The sequence below is a fragment of the Podarcis muralis genome, chromosome 10 (genome assembly GCF_964188315.1).
Source record: "Podarcis muralis chromosome 10, rPodMur119.hap1.1, whole genome shotgun sequence".
Taxonomy (NCBI): Eukaryota; Metazoa; Chordata; class Lepidosauria; order Squamata; family Lacertidae; genus Podarcis; species Podarcis muralis.
In genome coordinates, this window is record NC_135664.1 from 49,291,488 (window position 1) to 49,313,149 (window position 21,662).

General features: G+C 42.9%; 1 protein-coding gene across 4 annotated transcripts; it reads left to right on the forward strand.

The window, feature by feature from the left end:
* The first annotated feature begins 12,614 nt into the window (after nt 1–12,614).
* On the forward strand, nt 12,615–21,411 carry IFT27 (intraflagellar transport 27). 4 transcript variants are annotated; one of them, XM_028746772.2, is made up of 7 exons: nt 12,615–13,286; nt 17,402–17,481; nt 18,562–18,621; nt 19,289–19,348; nt 20,422–20,539; nt 20,835–20,944; nt 21,141–21,411. In XM_028746772.2, exons 2-7 carry the CDS (start codon nt 17,437–17,439, stop codon nt 21,237–21,239), a joined length of 492 nt encoding a protein of 163 aa, XP_028602605.1. In that variant the 5' UTR covers nt 12,615–13,286; nt 17,402–17,436; the 3' UTR covers nt 21,240–21,411. The 4 variants fall into 4 exon arrangements, with proteins under 4 accessions (XP_028602605.1, XP_028602606.1, XP_028602604.1 ...); XM_028746773.2 differs by having other exon boundaries at nt 12,615–13,217; XM_028746770.2 differs by lacking the exon at nt 12,615–13,286 and adding an exon at nt 13,299–13,634.
* The last annotated feature ends 251 nt before the right edge of the window (nt 21,412–21,662 follow it).

Consider the following 21,662-nt stretch of genomic DNA (forward strand, 5'->3'; position numbering starts at 1 on the left):
AGCCATGCTTATCTTCTGCTAAAAGAAAGGAGCAGACAAAATTAACCAGGTGTCTGGATGATTGAGTAACAGTGTGCAGCGCTGCAAATTTGTTGCAAGATAAAAAGAAAAGAAAAATATTCTGATAATGAATAATGAGGAGAGGTGGGACAACAGCCAGGTACTAGCAGAACGGAAGAATGCCGCCCAGATGATTATCAGGACATTCTGTATTTTGTTATATGAGATTTATGTGGGAAACACACACACACACACACCCGGAAATTGAAGAACAGTGACATATCCCAGGATTGTACAGTATATGAAATGTAAGCAGCAGATCATGCAAAAACACTGCCAATCTGCTCACACCCCAATTGTCTACTTCTTAGGTCCAAGTTCTGTCCACACTTTTCAGGATCTTGAGGGGGTTTTTTTCCTTCCTTTGCATCTGACAAAGCTATCTGCCTCCCTGTTAGCACTGCCCCTCATGTTCTTGTGCATTTTCTGCAAAATATCTACAGCACAGGGAAAATTTACATTTGGGGACATTGTAACCTAATATCACATTTCTGATTAAATAATGGAAGATGATGTCAGGATCCTGTTATTCAGCATTATATTTAATTCATCACAATCTTCAATTTTTTAAATGCATTTAAGGCTATAACAGAACCTCTAATCAGCTGCATTGGGAGAACGCAGGAAGTTTCCAAAAGAATTTAGGTCAATCTTGCAGTCACATACCCAGGGCCTCAATTATACTATGACTGTTATACATATAAATTAGGCACATTATTTGACGTTGTGTGATTATTTATTTGGAAGAAAACCTACTGCTGTGTGCTTATGCAAGGACCACAAGTTATGCTTGGCCTGGGAACCTTACTTCTGAAATTGCAAATTGCTGGGTTTGTAGAACCCAGAGCTTTGATTGGAATGCTGCCTTCAATATCCGCCCAGCTGTGACAAACAAAATCTAATACAGCAGAACCACAGAGGGTGAATTTTGAGAGATTCAGGGCAGACAAAGCGAAGTATTTCTTCAAGCAGCATACAGTAAAACGCTGGAATTGACTTCGACAAAATGTAAGGAAGGCCACCAATTTGGTCGTGGTGGTTATGTACTACCTCCATGTTCCGAGGCAGCATGCCTGTGAATGTCAAGCGCTGGGGATCACAAAGGGAAATGATATTGGCGCTCATGTCCTGTTTGGTTGGCCATTGTGAGAACACAATGCCAGACTAGGTACACCTTTGATCTGATCCAGCTCTTCTTAGAATACTTAGAAAATAAACACTGAATCCAACCTCATAACCTAATTCACTCAGCTAGCTTGGCTGCTGTCACATTAGTTTCTGGTAAGATAGACATATAGCTATTCTAAAGCTTTGTCATTTGTGTACTATTAGCATTGCTTCTCTCCAGATATGCCAATTTAGATTCCTTGAGAACAGCAATTTAAGGGTTATGGAGACAGAGCGCCCCAGAGCCCTTTTCAGATGCTGTAAGAACGGAGAATGTGCATAGGCAGGCATGTAAGCACATTTCAGATATGCTGAAATTCATAGAATGTACTTATTTGATACATTTAAATCCCACCCTCCAAAACATAGTGTTTTCTCAGAATAATACCTGAAAAGGTCTAAGTTCTTCTACTATCTCAGGCACAAACAAGTCACACTGGCACTCCAGACCAGAATCAAGGTCACAGTGCTATCACATCAGCACCCACTACCCTCAGGCCACAGATACAAAAGATAGGCAGGTGTGTGTAGGAATGAGAAAAGTCTGTTTCCGGCATTCTTTGTCCTCTAGTGCAAGGGGTTGTGCAAGCCATTGTGAAACAAAGTTACCAGCAACCTGCTTATGCATTCCCTTGCACAACATCCTGCTGGCACAAAACATTTCACCAGCGGAACAAGTGTACTGCTAAGTGACAGTATTAACCCAATTTAATTAATATTAAATTAACTTAGTCATACACTGGATACAACTAGGGTGCTTTAAAAGTAAACCATCAAGCTGGAGTATTGCACTCAATAAGCTATGGGACATATCTTATAATGCCATCACCTTAATGAAATGTCTTTATCAATTTTGAATACCTTTGTTTCCAATTTTTAACATCACAAATTAAAACTGGAGCATTTAAAATGTTTAAAGGGCACAAAATCAGCTGAAATTAATGGGTCTCAAAATCCACAGCCAGCAGTAGCCAGCATGTCTTGCTTCATGATAAGACTGCTCTGGGACTGGAGAACCCCACACAACATTGTTCTTTGTGTCGCCGACTGGCTAGGTACCAGGATAATCCTAGGACCTACCTGCATTTCAATGGACTGTCCAGCTGTCCATTTTATTGCACATTCGTTATTTGTGCTCATGGTGGTATCAGGGCAATTACATGGAATCCCTCAAACACCCGCAGTGCAAACAGTACTAAAAGAAATCCTGTAACTTTTCATACCACCAATGTTCTGGTGTTGTTGTCCCCCACCCCCATTGCAGCATAGTGCAAAAGTGGCCCTCCAGGAGGCAGTAAATGCAGTTACATTGGGTAAGCATCACTGAACTAAGAAAGTGGAATGATGTACGAACTGTTCAGTATAAATCCACTATGAAAGCATTAGTATTGCATCAAATATATGTTGCAGAATATATTCGCCAAACAAAACCCACCAGGCTGGAGGTGCCTAGGATTATCCTGTCTGCATTTCAATGGACTGAGGACCATCACAGGCAGATGATCCATATAGCACAGGCTGATGGATCAACACACAGCTCTGACTCATCCTCTCAAAATCCATACACAAGAAATTGAGATTGCATTCGCTAATTTAGGGATGTATTGTTGTTTTCTCAGCAGCAGCTTTTGCCTTTTATTTGAGATATTTCTCAAACCTGGTAATTGTGCTTGGTCAAACTGGCTGAAAATAATTTAAGTTTAGATGGGTTTGTTGAATGTCAGTTTCATTCAGGCTCAATTAATGTTTTAAATGGTGTTGTTGTTTGAACTACCAGTGGCTTTATTGTGCCAAGATTTGAGGGTAGACACACTTGGACTAGATTCTCACTGAGGTGGTAAACATGAGTCAGGACTGTACCACTTTAGACTGCAGGTTGAGGACACACATAACCAAATACTACTCCATACAAAAATGGAGTATTGTTCTCACTCCCGGCTCAGTGACGTCTACACTGGCTTGGTCATGTCCACAGAATGGAAGATGCCAGGATCTTCAAGGACGTGCTCTATGGAGAGCTGGCTTCCGCCACCAGGCCAGTTGGCAAACCAACACTGTGTTATAAAGATGTCTGCAAATGTGACATGAAGGCTGGCAACATCAACCCTATCATGTGGCAACCCCTTGCAGACAACCACAATGCCTGAAGACAATGCAGTCACCTTGTGTATCCATAGCAGTGACCAGAGGAGAAATGACCAGTGGGAGGAGTGGAGAGAGGAGAAATGCCATAGTCCATCTGCAGCAGCACAACTGGACACCTTCATCTGCCCCAGCTGCAGGAAAACATGTCTCTCCCACTTTGGTCTTTACAGCCGTACCAGGTGCTGCAACCTTCAAACAGCTTGACCTCACCCCCCAAAGGCGTACTCTTCCATTGTCTCCTGAGACAGACAGATGCCAGCAGCAATAAAAATAAAATTTATTTCACCTAGAAATCAGAGAGGAGAATCTAACTCAGCCTTCCTAACACACACTAGTGTTCTAAGTACAGGAATGTTTTTAGCATGGAGGAATATAAAAACCATATGAATCCTCAGTTTTAACACCACAGTAAAAACAAAGCCATAGATAATTATTCTCAACCGTTATTGTGTAATGCTACCAAGTTACTGTGGCAGTATAATGCAGTTTGTCTGGATACCCATTTGGCTTCTGCTCCACTGCAGAAATTTCTCCTACAGCTGAGAGGTACATGTCAAACAATATATGTGAACTTGCCCTCTGTAAAGTAACCCAGAATTTGGTTGGGTAGTGTCACTCCATAGCTGCTAAGGTATGTTACCAATGATTTACCTCCTTACAGCTGCCCTAAGTCACAGAGCATGAATCAGAGGTGAAGGAAAAGAAAGATTTTGTGTCATTGTTATCCAAACCTTTCTGCTTTGCTGACTTTTACACTTGGTTGCTCTCTCTAACATTCCCCATTTACCACAGTCTTGAATGCTCAGAGTTCATGTTGGATGGCTTGCTTATTAGGGGAGAGTATACCGGGCAGGAATGTGACCAGAATTTACATAGGGTTTCCATTCCTTTGGCCCATACAGCTAATGCTCAAATGTGCCTCTCAAATTCTGAGCATGTAGCAGCCTAGATGATACCTACAATGTTTTTTGCAGTGTCAGAACTGTCCTCCTGTCCTTGCCATCTAATCTTCAGTGATTATCAAGAAGAGATAATGAGCAAATACTCCCATAGTTCCATGCAACTTCAATTTTATTCAAAAGCCTCCAAGCTAAGAGTGGTTGCAGACATTCAAGATGTTATTGACTTTTGCTTCCTGTTTTCAGTGAATGTTGGTAATATTAAAAGAGAATTCATAGCCACTCTTACTTCTAAATAAACATGCATAGAATTAGGTTCTAAACCATTCTTTGATTAACACTTTTGGGCTCTCTCTTTTTAAAACCTACAAGATCCCACATTACCCCAGCTTTGTTAACTGTTAGAGGTAGTTTGCTGTATATTGTTTCAAACTGTATAAGCTTAAGTCTGTTCTGAGACTGCTTTTGCCTATATAGCAGCCTATTAGTTGAAAACTGCCAGTATGTCTCCCCTAATTTTGTTTTCTTTAAGTTAAACATACCCAGTTCTTTCATCATTTTCGTATGTGTCATATATTTCAAACTCAGTAAGTGGAAGTCTGCCTTTCACAAAGATAAGGCTGTGGGAAGGATTTTTAATACCAAGGTGTTTCTGATAATAACAAAAAAAAACGTATTCCTCAAACAAAGGTTTCTTTATCACCACCTATTTTCCTTTTCTTTCTTTGATTTGCTGTCCTTTTTATTCTTGAACTTTGTTCCATTTCCTTCCTTTATTTGGTCCTCTGCTCACACTTCTTCTATCAAAGTCCCATGTGTACCTCCTTAGGGTGGGTCAACTCTCACTTTGGTTTTAAAGTCTGCTGTTTAGAACACAGCTACGTTGACACTGTAACTATTTAATTTTCTGTCTCTTGCTAGACCTGTCTCCCACAGTGTCTGACCATCTCAACATTTTGTAAAAAACAAAAACCTGTTAACCTCTACAGATAGAAAGCTAAAGTATAGTGTGAATTGAATCTTAAGAAAATGAATACAAGAGGGAACTGAACCCACACCTTCTACATCCCAAGTGAATGTCATAATCAGCCTTCTTTACACTTCTGCCAAGAGCTCCCTGGTTTCTTATATGAAAGCTACTCTCCTGACTCCCTCAGGTAGTCACAAGGAACTACTGGGTTTTTGAAGGTTTCTCTAGCACAGTAGTTCCTAAGAAGCATACTGGTCCTCAAGTTCTGTCTTAGCTGATATTAGGGATGATAATTTTACAGTTTGGGGTCCCTTTTATTCACTTTAGCTGTTTTGATGTTTTGACTGATTTTACTACCTGTATTTTATAGAGGTTATTTTCTGCTGCTTTTACATATGTTGTTTTTAGGTTAGCACTACAAGTTTAAGTGAAGCCATGTCCATGTTCAAATAGAAAGAATCTGGGCTGGTAAACAATGGAACCTGGTTTCATGTTTAGGACTCGCCCTCCTCTTCTGATCACAAACTTTTAACTGATTTTAATATTGTATTTTGGGACTTTGGTGAAAGGGGGGTTAAGAAAACTAACAAATAATAATTAGCATGGAGGGAGTCTTAAACCATGGCTGTCAGACCAGAGCTGCTGCGTCTGAATTGGGCTTATATGTCTGAAGGCGAGGTTGAAATTTTATAAATAAATACAAAGAACTAAATGTTAAGATTGCTGGGTCATAATACAGATGGTAGTATTAACTTTAATCATACTTAAGAGTAGATAAGTATGATCTATTAGAATGAATGAGCACAGCTAAATTAGGTCCATTCATTTCAGTGGATCTATTCTGAGTAAAACACAGTTGGATACAACCCAGAATTGTCACTCACACACACACACACACACACCTTTAACAGTGCATAAGAAGAAAAATGCAGTCATGACAGTTCCTTCATCTACCTTCTCCCAATCCTGCAATAGCAAGCAAGATTCAGTTTTGCACCACAGCAGAGGGTGGAAGAGTGGACAAAGGAACCAAGTGAAAGAATAGGGAGCTCTGACAAACTGCATAATTTCCCACATCTCAGCAGTTTAAACAGGGCTGCATGTTTTAATTAGGGAATTACTAAGACTGCAATCTTATATACCAAGGATGGGGAACTTCAGGCCCAGGGACCAAGTGTAGCTCTCCATGCCCCCTCCCCAGGCCAAGCCTCTCTCCAACCTACTTTGTTCCTGGCTAGATTGTTTTTATCTGCATTGATGGATATGTGTTGAAATCTTTCCAATGTTGTTACATTAATTGCTACACCATTTTTATCTCTGACTCCCACCATTATCAGCAAGCAACTCCCATAAAATAACCATAAGGGAATGTAGTCCTCAGGCTGAAAAGCTTCCCAGCCCTAATACATATTCAGTTAGCAGGGAATCTCATTAAACTCAATCAGATTTACTCCTGAGTAAACATGCACAGGATTGCATTGCAAGGCTGCAATTCTGTGAATACTTACTTGTGCATAAGCCTCACTGTGCAGACTTCTGAATATACAGATAGGATCAGGCTGCACAGCTTTAGAGGGCAGGTTTATTCCCTGGCGGTGGGGGAGATACTTATTTCTCCTGAACCGTGATTTCTCCCTGCAAATGTGAACCTCAATAAATTTCCACACTCGCTAGACTCACTTCTGGTTTCAGAGTCCAAGTGATGGGGAAATCCTTTAAATACAATCATTAAGGGTGTATGCAGAAGACAATCTGCAGGGAACAGGAGAAAATCTTCCTCCAACTATCACTTCACCTCCCTACAAATGCCTGTCAGCCATTACGTTTCCTTGGTAGCATTTAGTTCCACCTAATTTTAGTTGATAATCAGTGGGGCTGGATTTTAATCACTGAGGACAATTTTTAATTGGTAAGACTGAAAATGAAAGTTTTGTTTGTTACTTTGAATATAGTGGCCATCTGCACCTCCACAAGGCAGGAATTCCAGTCAATGCACCACTAGAGAGGAGGCTCTATCCTAATGGGTGCTTCCACAATGTCCATTCATGTTGTTTTCTATGATCCAATTCCTATCTACCTGTTTTGCCGCATCCTGTCCAGAGCCACTGTGTTTAAAAGCCCATTTATACTTATCAGTTGTAATTTGACTTCTTTATCAGTACTGTCATTAGAAAAAGTCTGCTTTAAATAAGCATTTGTTGTTGTTATTAGTCGTTTAGTCATGTCTGACTCTTCGTGACCCCATGGACCAGAGAACGCCAGGCACTCCTGTCTTCCACTGCCTCCCGCAGTTTGTTCAGACTCATGTTTGTAGCTTCAAGAACACTATCCAACCATCTCATCCTCTGTCGTCCCCTTCTCCTTGTGCCCTCCATCTTTCCCAACATCAAGGTCTTTCCAGGGAGTCTTCTCTTCTCATGAGGTGGCCAAAGTATTGGAGCCTCAGCTTCAGGATCTGTCCTTCCAGTGAGCACTCAGGGCTGATTTCCTTAAGAATGGATACGTTTGATCTTCTTGCAGTCCATGGGTCTCTCAAGAGTCTCCTCCAGCACCATAATTCAAAAGCATCAATTCTTCGGCGATCACCCTTCTTGATGGTCCAGCTCTCACTTCCATGCATCACTACTGGGAAAACCATGGCTTTAACTATACGGACCTTTGTTAGTAAGGCGATGTCTCTGGTTTTTAAGATGCTGTCTAGGTTTGCCATTGCCTTTCTCCCAAGGAGCTGGCGTCTTTTAATTTTGTGACTGCTGTCACCATCTGCAGTGATCATGGAGCCCAAGAAAGTAAAATCTCTCACTGCCTCCATTTCTTCCCCTTCTATTTTCCAGGAGGTGATGGGCCCAGTGTCCATGATCTTCGTTTTTTTTATGTTGAGCTTCAGACCACATTTTGCACTCTCCTCTTTCACCTTCATTAAAAGGTTCTTTAATTCCTCCTCACTTTCTGCCATCAAGGTTGTGTCATCTGCATATCTGAGGTTGTTGATATTTCTTCCGGTGATCTTAATTCCGGTTTAGGATTCATCCAGCCCAGCCTTTCGCATGATGAATTCTGCATATGAGTTAAATAAGCAGAGGGACAATATACAGCCTTGCCGTACTCCTTTCCCAATTTTGAACCAATCAGTTGTTCCATATCCAGTTCTAACTGTAGCTTCTTATCCCACATAGAGATTTATCAGGAGACAGATGAGGTGATCAGGCACTCCCATTTCTTTAAGAACTTGCCATAGTTTGCTGTGGTCGACACAGTCAAAGGCTTTTGCATAGTCAATGAAGCAGAAGCAGATGTCTTTCTGGAACTCTCTAGCTTTCTCCATAATCCACCACATGTTTGCAATTTAGTCTCTGGTTCCTCTGCCTCTTCTAAATCCAGCTTGCACTTCTGGGAGTTCTCGGTCCACATACTGCTTAAGCCTGCCTTGTAGAATTTTAAGCATAACCTTGCTAGCGTGTGAAATGAGTGCAATTTTGCGGTAGTTGGAGCATTCTTTGGTACTTCCCTTCTTTGGGATTGGGATATAGACTGATCTTCTCCAATCCTCTGGCCACTGCTGAGTTTTCCAAATTTGCTGGCATATTGTGTATAGCACCTTAACAGCATCATCTTTTAAAATTTTAAATAGTTCAGCTGGAATATCATTATTTCCACTGGCCTTGTTATTAGCAATGCTTTCTAAGGCCCATTTGACTTCACTCTCCAGGATGTCTGGCTCAAGGTCAGCAACCACACTACCTGGGGTGTACGAGACATCCATTTCTTTCTGGTATAGTTCCTCTGTGTATTCTTACCACCTCTTCTTGATGTCTTCTGCTTCTGTTAGGTCCTTTCCACTTTTGTCTTTTATTATGGAAATCTTTGTACGAAATGTTCCTTTCATATCTCCAATTTTCTTGAACAGATCTCTGGTTTTTCCCATTCTATTGTTTTCCTCTATTTCTTTGCATTGCTCCTTTAAGAAGGCCTTCTTGTCTCTCCTTGCTATTTTTTGGAAATCTGCACTCAATTTCCTGTATCTTTCACTATCTCCCTCGCATTTTGCTTGCCTTCTCTCCCCCACTATTTGTAAGGCCTCATTGGACAGCCACTGTGCTTTCTTGCATTTCCTTTTCATTGGGATGGTTTTAGTTGCTGCCTCTTGTATAATGTTACGAGCCTCCATCCATAGTTCTTCAGGTACTCTGTCCACCAAATCTAAATCCTTAAACCTGTTCATCACTTCCACTGTGTATTCATAAGGGATTTGACTTAGATTGTATCTTACTGGCACAGTGATTTTTCCTACTTTCTTCAATTTAAGCTTGAATTTTGCTATAAGAAGCTGATGATCTGAGCCACAGTCAGCTCCAGGTCTTGTTTTTGCTGACTATATAGAGCTTCTCCATCTTTGGCTGCAGAGAATATAATCAATCTGATTTTGATGCTGCCCATCTGGTGATGTCCATGTGTAGAGTCGTCTCTTGTGTTGTTGGAAAAGCGTGTTTGTGATGACCAGCTTGTTCTCTTGGCAGAACTCCAGCCTTTGCCCTGCTTCATTTTGAACTCCAATGCCAAACTTGCCAGTTGTTCCTTTTATCTCTTGACTCCCTACTTTAGCATTCCAATCCCCTATAATGAGAAGAACATCCTTCTTTGGTGTCATTTCTATAAGGTGTTGTAAGTCTTCATAGAATTGGTCAATTTCAGTTTCTTCAGCACCAGTGGTTGGTGCATAAACTTGGATTACTGTGATGTTAAAAGGTCTGCCTTGGATTCGTATCGAGATCATTCTATCATTTTTGAGATTGCATCCCAGTACAGCTTTTGTCACTCTTTTGTTGACTATGAGGGCCACTCCATTTCTTTTATGGGATTCTTGCCCACAGTAGTAGATGTGATGGTCATCCGAACTGAATTCGCCCATTCCCATCCATTTTAGTTCACTGATGCCCAGGATGTCAATATTTATTCTTGCCATCTCATTTTTGACCACATCCAACTTACCAAGGTTCATGGTTCTTACATTCCAGGTTCCTATGCAATATTTTTCTTTACAGCATTGGACTTTCCTTTCGCTTCCAGGCATATCCGCAACTGAGCATCCTTTCGGCTTTGACCCAGCCGCTTCATCAGCTCTGAATCTACTTGTACTTGTCCTCCGCTCTTCCTCAGTAGCATGTTGGACGCCTTCCAACCTGAGGGGCTCATCTTCCAGCGTCATAACTTTTATATGCCTGTTGTCTTTGTCCATGGAGTTTTCTTGGCAGGGATACTGGAGTGGCTTGCCGGTTCCTGCTCCAGGTGGATCACGTTTGGTCAAAACTCTCCACTATGACCTGTCCATCTTGGGTGGCCCTGCACGGCATAGCTCATAGCTTCTCTGAGTTATTCAAGCCCCTTCGCCACGGCAATCCATGAGCATTTACTCCCCTTCATTCCTTTCAATATGCCCTCTTGAATTGAAATACTGTAGCCACTGCATTTATTAAAAGTGAAGGTTCTCAAGCCTGCCTTCAACCCCTATGCTCTAGCCAATGCTTCCTTTGTGGGGAAGAAGGGATATTCTTGTTGTTTACTGGTATTACCTCCTGTATAGTGCTTCACATTTAGATGTATGTCATTGAATTCACATTGGCTTTTGGTGGCCAGGGACCGAACAAGATTAAAGCACTAATCCAATCCATTTACTTGGGAGTGACCGCCATTGAACGAAATGGGACTCACCATTGAGTAGACATGCACAAGACTGCAATTATGCTTTAACTGGAAGATTGTGTGATTAATATATTGTTACTCCACCTGAGCTCAACCTACAGATGGAGAGGGTTCTAAATTAAAAGGGGAGCATACAACACACTGTAAGGAATTTCCTGCCATAAGGTGTGCCAATGGCCACTGACTTAGAGGGTATTTTAAAAGTCACATAGGTCTGGCAAATGGCTAGCACTTATGATGTCTAATGGAACCTCCATGTCCCATGGAAACATCTGGTTGGATACTGTTGGAATGCTGGATTGATCCCACAGGGCTTCTGCATTCTTATGAATGTAACAAATCCTTAAGAGCTTTTGAGTCCTGATGCTGAGCCAGTGTGGTGTAGTATAGAATCATAGAACTGCAGAGTTGGAAGGGACCACAAGGGTCATCTAGTCCAGGCACAGGCAAACTCCAGCCCTCCAGATGTTTGGGACTGCAATTCCCATCATTCCTAGCTAACAGGACCAGTGGCCAGGGATGATGGGAATTGTAGTCCCAAACATCTGGAGGGCCGGAGTTTGCCTAAGCCTGGTCTAGTCCAATCCCCTGCAATGCAAGAATCCTGCCCACAACTGTTATAGGAGCACAATCACGAGGCTGCCAGATTCAGATTGACACTAAAACACAAAGCTCGTGTGGTGGCCATGGGTTAGTTCAGAAGTGCCCAACCTTTTCGGATGAAAATCTGGCAGTGCTCACAATGCCACATGCAGCAGGCAAAACAGCAACACTTGCATACCCCAAATAAAACAGAAAAGCAGGCAAGCCCATAACCAAACACTTCCCCCCCAAAAAAATTAAAATTGGAGGGACAGGGGCTACAGGCACCAAGTCAGAGAGTGTTACGAGGGCTGGCCTAAGGCATTTTGGCACCTGAAGCGGACCCCCAACTGGCACCCCTCTACCTGCCAGGGAAGAAGGGGTGAGGGAAGATCTACATCAGGAACAAGGCGGGGGGGGCGGGGAGAGATCAACACCAGGATCAGCTGCCCCTGTGGATCCTGGCACCTGAGGCGCTCACCTCACCTTGCCACCTAGGTAGGCCAGCCCTGGGCACTGTATTGGGAACACCCGGGCTAGCCATTATCACCTCAACAGTAATAGTGTGAAGATGTAAACCAGTGGGGCCTATGCCACCGTAAAAGAAAGGCGGTATTGACACACAATGAATTCCAAAAAGTGAACGGCCTTTCCAGCTCTGGAGCAATGTCAGCTGTTGCGATTAACTGCAATACTGGCTGGCGCCTGCTCTCCGCCCTTCCCTACCATTTCTTCCCCGTTTTCGGGGTCAAGGGGTGGGGAAGCAGCAGCTACTCTCTCCTCTCTCTGCTCCCCATCCCGCTTTCCTTTTGCCCTCAGGGAAGGAAGGGTTCAACTCGTTGAATTCCTCGGGAATTCGCGAGGAGAGGCCCCTCTCCTATGGTTGAGCAAGAGTGGACACCACTCATCCCCGAGCTGGGGCCGGGGTTACACAGACGTTGAAGGGCGGCTGCCCGTCAACGATGAAGAAGGAAGGGCCGCCGGAGGAAGGTCAAAAAGCGCGCGACGCCAGTGACCGTTGGAGATGGTTCGAACCCCCCGCAGCGCGCGCAACCCTTCCCCGCTCTCTCCCAAAGGAGGGGCAACGTGTGGGGGTGGGGAAGAGACAGGGCCAGCGTCGGTCTGCGCAGACGCGGAAAACTCAGTTAACCTTGCGTGGAGCCTCCATAAACACAGAAAGTACATAGGAGCCACACAGCGGCGTGGGAAGGCCCACTGTTGATGGGCGGGTGGGGGTGTTTAGGGATTGACTTGGAAAGTGAACCCGCGTGCTGCCTCGCAGAATCCTAACGGAAAGTCGTCACCGAATCGGGATTATCCGAAGACAGTTTAACCGCAGTCATTCCCGGCGTCCCTAGAGAATTGACAACGAAAAGAGCATGATTCCGTCCCAGTGGTACAGCCCGCCCGGGCTCATCCAATCATAAAATAACCTCGTTTGGCGGATCATAAATCACCGGGTAGAAGAAGACGGTCCACGCACGCAAAATTGTTGCTTTGAATGACTTCATCGCTTTCCTCGGGCAGGGGCGTCATCGCGGTTGGCGGCCCTGGACGACTTCAAATGATTGAGCACAAACTGAGCCAATAGGCGCCTAGAGTTCTTTTTGATCGGCACATGCTGAGAACTAATGAACCGAGGGCATCGACGAAAAGGGCGGAAAGGACGTGAGAGGGAACAGCCAAACGGAAATGTAGGCGGGCGCAACGCGAAACCAATCGCATCTTCCGAGAACGGGGAGCGTCGGCCAATAGGATTGCAGGTGGGGGAGGGCGGGGGAAGCGCGGACGTTCTCGTGTCCTGTTGCTAGGAGAGGACTGGAGTCGCTTTTTTCCGCGAGAGGCGGAAGAGCGTGGTTTAAGTTGGAACCTGGGTTTGGGGGGACCCGGTAGCCAAGGCCTCTCAGGGCGGCTCTTCCTCCCTCCCCGCTAGGCCCAACCTCAGGGTTCCCTTTCCCCGCCTGCCTTAATTCCAGCCCCTCGATGCCTACACAACCCTCCCCTCCATAAGCGCCGGCCTCTTCCTCTCCCCTTTCCCCACAAAATCCTCTCCTGTGGTGAAGGGGTAGCGCAGGCCATGGTGAAGCTGGCTGCCAAGTGCATCGTGGCAGGTGAGTTCCGAAACTGGCCGCCTTGGCAGCATCGCCACAAGTCGCACCTCGTGTACAGGGACCTGAGAGTCCCTCCCGGGCCAAGGCATGTCCTCGTCTCAGAGGGGAGGAAAAGAGCATTGCTGCCTCTGCACAAGCGCCCGCAATCTAAGGATGCGGTTAAGGTGTTCGGTTGCTTTTATAGCAACGCAGCCTAACAGGAAACCGTTGCTTTTAAATAATTCCTGCCCCGCTCTAGAAATCTCTTGAGAATTCCTTCCTAAATCGACATGGTTAGGATTGGATTATATATATATATATATATATATATTTGCTTTCGTATATATATAGTATATATATAGTAAAGAGTATATATGCCTTGGGTTAATTTTGTGCCCTGTAGAAAGGGAAGCACAGGAGCACACCAGGCAGGAGGACTTGCTCTTCAAAAAGCGAAAACACACAAAGAGAAAATAGCACTGCACACCTGCTATCTAATTATTCTATTGCTCTGAGACCAGTTTGACCCTCCAATGTCAAACATAAGCTCTCCAGGGCATCGCTGATTTCTATCAGTCACATCTAATTTTGTGATGTGAATGTTTTGTCTCTCGTGTTGCAAACTTTCTTGCATCGGTTGGTGGCATATAAATCGATCAATAAATGATTCTAGGATTGTTGAAAATGACAATTAGTCTGCAACAGGTCCTCCTTTGAAGGGGGCAAAGGCTTTTTTGCAAACCTATAAAAGAAAGCAATGGTGAAAGGAAGAGATAACAATCTAGGACCTAGACCCAGTTCCATGTTATATAGCAGGCATGTCCAACTTTCAAGAGACTGAGATCTACTCCCGCTATAAAATAACTGGCAGTGATCTACCAAAGTTGTTGAGCTTTTTTTTAAAAAAAACAACACACAGTTATTTGGGGGGGGGGGTCCCGCAATCTACCACATACCCCCTGCGATCTACCAGTAGATCATGATCTACCTGTTGGACATCCCTGTTATATAGAAATGAACTGTAACTGGCAGTTTGAACTTACCTTGATTTGCCAGAAAGCATATTGACCGTTGGTTGGTTGGTTGGTTGGTTGGTTGGTTAAAAAAACTGCAGATCAAGAGCCACTGTAGGCTTTAGGAGCAAAGTGTTCGGGTTAGATCAGCTTTTAGACAAGCAACTTTCCCAGATAGAACAGAAAATGCCAAGATTATTGAAAGATGTTGTGGTTTTATCGCATGCTTAGCATTATGGGATGTTTCTTTAGAATCTTAGAAGTGTCATGACCCTAGAATCAGATTACGCTTTTTCAGGGGATGAGGGCAGACTCTGAAGGGGGAGGCCATGCAGGGCTAATCCCCCAAAAGCTCTTCCAAGCAGGGCCGGTGTGTCCCGCTTGAGGCGAAATGAGAAGTGCCACTCCTCCACAAGTGTAGAAGGGCCAGCATCAGCATGATTCTCAAGATCCCTTTGTGCTCTGTGAGATGTTGAGAGATTTCAGCGAGATCTCACTCGAAATGGGAACCAGTGCCAGCACTGCTTCGCCACTGGTGGTGGAGGCAGCAGAACAGGCAGGGTGTCCATGAGGGTACCAACCCAGGGACTTCTGCTGCTTCATCCTGCCTCATAGGTCAATTGGTGCCAATGCCCTTCTTGCCTAAGGATGTAGCACTGCTATCTTCAGTCTAGAGGACTCCATTGCAGAGGCCTCCATGAGGTGGGTGAGGCCAGAGCAGAAGACTAATGGAGCAGGCAGGAATCCATTGCAGAGGCCCCCATGAGGTGGGTGAGGCCAGAGCAGAAGACTAATGGAGCAGGCTGGGGCCTTTAAGTGATAAGGCAACTACCACCAAGGGCAGGACCAGCAATAGGTATGCTGCTGCTATATAGAGCTCAGTCTCAATTTGATAATTGCTGAAGCTGCATCAGCACTCTGCTCTGGGCCTCACAACAATATATTCCATATTTTTACTTTAAAAGCAAACCTTACACCACCATTGATAAATGCAAAATATTCAATTTGCCTAAACAAATTTTATTTTCTAATTGCCTTACAAGGTGACCTAGTCAACCAGAAGTGTATAAATTTGACTGTGTTGTCTGCTCATGCATAATGGACACATTTTTTTCTGCTATGTCCATTGGATGCTCCTGTCTTACCTGGCATCCATGCAAGGGTATGAAGTTTGAGTGGAGTAAACACACACAGGCCAGCCGCCCTGAAAAGCACAATTTCCTTCAATTAGTCTTGGAAATAGTTGCTCAATTTGAGCCTAAATACTGAATTTTTCATGCATGTTGCTCCTGCGTATGCATGTCTAGCAGAACAATTGCATCCTGTGTGAAACAGAGAGAAACTGTTGTGAAATCTGAGTGTTTCGTGCATCTTATGCAGAAGAATTAACATGTTTTTCCTGTTCATTTCTGATGCCTAAAATGTTGATACTGAATCCTGACAATATTGTTATGATCGAAATTAAATATTTTTCCATACTGGAAAGTACAGTATGTTGCAGCTTTAGGCAATGTTTCCACAATGCCATTTGTTGTGTTCTGTACAGTAGATCTCCTAACTTCATTCTTGTTCACATTATGAACATAAGACTGGACAAGGTTATGATTAACATTCATTGATAATAAGAATATTGTGGCAAACTCAAAGAAGCAAAATAATATTTATATTGTAGCAAGTATAATATATAAGTAGACCAAAAGTGCTGTCCTGATAGATGGTGAAGAAAAAAGCTAGAAAGTCAGTTTCTGTAGTGTCCCATGCTATGGTCAGTAGTACCACAGCAGATCTTTGGAGTTTGTGTACTTACAAAAAATTGAGAACAGGTGTCCTACAGCCTGAGGGCCATGCTAGATGCAGTTCTGGAGAATCTTGAGCTGCCACAGAACTGGCAGGTAATTATTTTGCTCCTTGCTACAGTCCACACAAAAAAGAAAAAACAGCTTTCGAAATGTGTGCTTTTCATTTCAAGGTGTGATGGGGGCATCCCTTGAAATGTAAATTGCAGCTTTGAAGAAACAATTTACAGTATGTGGGCACTGTGGTAGGGAGAAAAACTTTTCCTCCCCACCTTTGTGGTCCAGAGACTCCTCAGCCTTCCCTCAGCCACTGTTTACACTAAAAACATGCATTGATTTTAATTACATTCACACAATGAATGTCATGTCTAGCTTGGACCTGTTCCTTTGCCCAGATAAAGGTAAAGGGACCCCTGACCATTAGGTCCAGTCGCGGACGACTCTGGGATTTTGGTGCTCATCTAGCTTTACTGGCTGAGGGAGCCGGCATACAGCTTCTGGGTCATGTGACCAGCATGACTAAGCCTCTTCTGGCGAACCAGAGCAGCGCACGGAAACGCCGTTTACTTTCCCGCCAGGGCGGTACCTATTTATCTACTTGCACTTTGATGTGTTTTCGAACTGCTAGGTTGGCAGGAGCAACGGGAGCTCACCCTGTCGCAGGGATTCGAACCGCCAACTTTCTGATCGGCAAGCCCTAGGCTCTGTGGTTTAACCCACAGCGCCACCTGCGTCCTTTGCCCAGATAGGTGTATTTAAATCCTTTGGTTTCAGCATGCATATAAAATGTATAATATTGTACTGGTCATTGTTTACATCAGTATTATTTATTTATTTAGCATCCCCCCCTTTTGTCTATCTATTGAATTTATATACCACTCTATACCCGCAGCTCCATTATATTTCTTAGAATATAATTGGAGGAAGGAAGTGACTTAGCCAAATTAGAACAAAAGTATTTTTCCTATTTGTTGTGCAGGTGACCCAGCAGTGGGGAAAAGTGCCTTGGTCCAGATGTTCTGCAATGATGGGGCTCATTTTCAGAAAAATTATACATTGGTGAGCTTTTGGATGGAATGACAAGCACTGGGGAGGAGAGACATCGGTGTGATCTTCACAGATCTGAATGTTAATCATAGTGCTAAGTATCTTGGTTACATTTAAAACTTCCCATCAGAAAAGTGGCAAGGATATATTTACCTAGGACCAGTTTGTACACTTACACAACCAATTATGATCAAATGCAGGGGGAGCAAAAGTGCATCCCATTCCATTTCCCACTACAGTGGTACCTCGCAAGACGAATGCCTCGCAAGACAAAAAACTCGCTAGACGAAAGGGTTTTTTGTTTTTTGAGCTGCTTCACAAGACGATTTTCCCTATGGGCTTGCTTCGCAAGACGGAAACGTCTTGCAAGTTTGTTTCCTTTTTCTTAACACGGTTAATACAGTTGCGACTTGACTTCGAGGAGCAACTCATAGAACGCGGTGTGGTAGCCTTTTTTGAGGTTTTTAAAGACTTTGGTGATTTTTGAAGCTTTTCCAAAACTTTCCCGACACCGTGCTTCGCAACACGAAAAAAATCGCAAGACGACAAAACTCGCGGAACGAATTAATTTCGTCTTGCGAGGCACCACTGTACTGTATATGTCTAAGGAATTGTGGAACAGGCACCCCATACAGAGACCTCTACGTGGAGACCCAATTTGAGGGGGAAGACTTGTACAAATCAGGTCTCTGCACTTGTAGGTCTTCATGTTGAAACATACTTTTTTGTATTTACCTTAGGTGAGCAGAAAAAGAAGGGTGTACTATTTCTCTTATGAAGATTTTTGCCTGAAAAGGGGTTTGAAAAATACCCTAAAGAATCTACAGCCAGAGTTAGTCCTGCAGCAAAAATAAACTTTCTATAACTGTGAGCAACTGCCTTCATTTCAGCCTAGTTTTGTTTTTCCAGGCTAGTCCCAAACATCCATTTTTCAGATTCTGAGTGTTTCTATGACATATAAATTAGTTTGTTATATTGTGATGATGATTTGAAAAGCCTGAAGGATTCTCTTGGCCCTAGGCAAGCATAGTATGAAAATACACTTGCTTCCTCTGAATCTTTATGACATGTTTACCTTATTTTGATTGACAGACAACAGGAGTAGAATTGCTGGTGAAGACGGTACTCATTCCAGAAACAAATGATAGTGTGGTGAGCCCAGCTATGATTTAAACAGATAGGCTTTTTAACTTTTTTTAAAAAGCCTATCTAGAATTCTCATTTTTTTCAATGACTTTGTTTAACTTACTCCGATTCTGTTAGTTAATTTACACAAACGTAGGAAAACTTATTTGTATAGCATTAATGTTGACAATGCAACATCTTGGACTCTCTAATTTGTTCCAATAACTTCATACCCATTGGGACTCCTACCTCTTTGGGATAAAATCATGCAACTATGTTGGTATATGAGCTGCCATTTTGTCTATGCAATAAGTTGATACTAGGAATAGAAGCAGAAATCAATGTTTTATAGGAAAGGAAAGAACAAGCTTTCTGAACCATCTCAACTGCTTTGACTCTCCCCCATCCCTCAGAGCTCTTTGCTGCCACCATTTGGTGAGTTAGTCATGGGCTGCTTGGTGAGATAGGGCAGTGAAATATTTGCAAGCTGGACTACCCTGGGCTGTGGTGTGTTTTCTTCTGTATTTAAAAATATAATAGTTAATTCATTTCTATAGCTCTGTGGGTTACATGTATTATTATTAATTATTAAGATTGTGATCATTGCTGTGTCTGAAGTGAGGTAGCATTTAAAAACTGTTTACTTAGTGGGGAAGGTTTCATGGCTACACATTGTTTTTGCTTTTGCTTTCAGGAACTCTTCCTCTTTGACTCAGCAGGGAAAGAAATCTTTTCTGAAATGCTAGAGAAACTGGCAAGTAGAATATAAGAGTTTTCATTCAACAATAAGCTCTGAAGCACCCCTGGCCTCCACATCCTAATTAAAGCTTGCATAAGAACTGGGAGTAATCATTCCTTCCTGTCTTTTTCCTAACAACTGGATGGATCGTCACGGGGGGGGGGGGGGGTTCCCATGCATAAAAGTTATTGGGAGGTCAGGTGAACCAACTAATGCCTTCTGGTTATTTGAATTATTTCAGATAATTAACACAGGCCTTTGTCTGATCCAGCAAGACACTTAAACAAGAATGCATATTTTGGGATTGTTTCACGGAAAATAGTTATGCCTTAATTTGGCTGTGCACTCCTGCTTTGTAAATTGAAAGCCCATGGATCTTATTGTGCAGAGAGCATATTTGCATAGAGTAGGGATAGCCTGGTGCCCCCAGAGGTTGTTGGACGTCAGCTCCCATCATCCCTGACCATTGTCTGTGCTGGCTGGGACTGATCAGGGTTGGAGTCCAGAAGCATCTGGAGAGCACAGTGTTGGTTATCCCTGACAAGGAAGACCTTTTTATGTTTCCCTAATAGATCTTCAACTTGCTTTGTTCTTACGTGTTTGGTAGCTTTCCTAGTTTTTAAAACACTGGGGCAGTTACGCTGATTCACGAAGTGGGCATCGGCATGGTACCTTGCTGAATTTGCCAGAGAAAAGTATAAACTGTAATCTCTTTCTTGGTCTTTCCCAATGTTATATCTTCATTTGGGATGGTTTTTTGACTTTATTATGAGTTTATACTATGGTCTTTTCATGGAATATGATCAGCTACTGCTGCACCACAACACACACCCAAATTTTCCATCCTTGAAAGTGCTTTTTTGAGGCTTTGGATAAGAATTTGGCTGAAACACAGCAATGTACCTTTCCTTTGAATGCCAGTGATATTTCCATAGATGATGGAATCCTTGTCTATCAGACTTTCTTTTCTAGCTCTGGTTTTCTGATGCTCCTTATATACCCTTTTTTTATGAAGTCTCCAGGGCTGTACTGACTATTGACAACATCTGTTTCAACAGAACTGACAGTGTTTTTCTCTTGTTGCACAGTGGGAACAGCCCAATGCCCTGTGTATTGTATATGATGTTACCAATGAACAGTCTTTCAATAACTCTGCCAAATGGCTTGAGAAGCTGAGGACCCAAGCCTCCAGAATACATATTCCAGGTAGGAGACTGAATATTTTTGCATATATACTTTGTGCCTGTAACTCCCGCACATGAGTTCTGACAGACATCAGCATCGCAGTTCCAAGCTGTTAGAATGCCTTTCTTTTATTCAGTCAGTATCTGAAACAAATTTGGGAAATACATATGCCATGTGACTCCCTTGTGGTGTTTCTTTCCATTACCTTGTCAAACAACACATTTTCCTGTCTCTTTTACCTGTTAACTTGCTAGATTTTATAGTGCCATTGTTAATCATTCAATGCTTCTTTTCTTCTTCCTTTTGTTTTTTGTAGGTGTGCTAGTGGGCAATAAGACCGATTTGATCGATAGGCGAGTTGTGGAACAAAAACAAGCTAAAGACTGGGCAGAAACCAATGGCCTAGAATATTGCGAGATGTCAGTAGTGAGTGTCTATATAATCGGATGTAGAGAAATAATTGCTTTCATTTTCAGATAGAGGAGGCACTGGATTATGTCGGTGTCTTTCTGTAATTTAGCTTGTTTCCAGCAATTGTTATTTCCTGCAATTGTTGTTTCTTGAAGTAATTAAACGAGTTTTTCCTCATCTGTCATTATATATTTATTTTCTATCTTTACAGAAAGAGATGGAAAACTATGAAGCCCCTTTTCACATCATGGCAAATGCCTTTCACCGACTCTACAAAGAGAGGGTGGAAACCTTTCATTCATTGGTATGAGGCACCTCTGAGTGTGATAACGTTTAGCTTGTTTCATTTCTTTGTGCCTGGAACTAATCAGATGTTTAGCAATCACAGACTAAATCCCGTAAGAGTGGAAGTTAGACTTTTATTTTCTTATTATCATATGTTTTCCTGTAATTCTAAGCCAAAATAAACCTATTGAAAGAGACTTTGACTGTTATTTCACCAACTATTACTTATCCAGTGACTTAAATTTTGGCATGCATGGCTTTGCCTGATTGCAGTTTAAATATTGCGAAAGCGAGTATAATGTGGGTCAAAGCATTCCCAAATGATTGAGGGTTGTTTAAAATCACAATACAGTGGTACCCCGCAAGACGAACGCCTCGCAAGACGGAAAACCCGCTAGACGAAAGGGTTTTCCATTTTGGAGGCGCTTCGCAAGACGAAGTTCCCTAT

Excerpts from the sequence above, each read along its gene's own strand:
- IFT27 (XM_028746770.2), top strand. The coding sequence starts at position 13,601 with ATGGTGAAGCTGGCTGCCAAGTGCATCGTGGCAG. Across the intron at positions 17,482-18,561 it reads TTCAGAAAAATTATACATTG|ACAACAGGAGTAGAATTGCT; the intron begins GTGAGCTTTTGG and ends TTTGATTGACAG. Across the intron at positions 18,622-19,288 it reads CAGAAACAAATGATAGTGTG|GAACTCTTCCTCTTTGACTC; the intron begins GTGAGCCCAGCT and ends TTTTGCTTTCAG.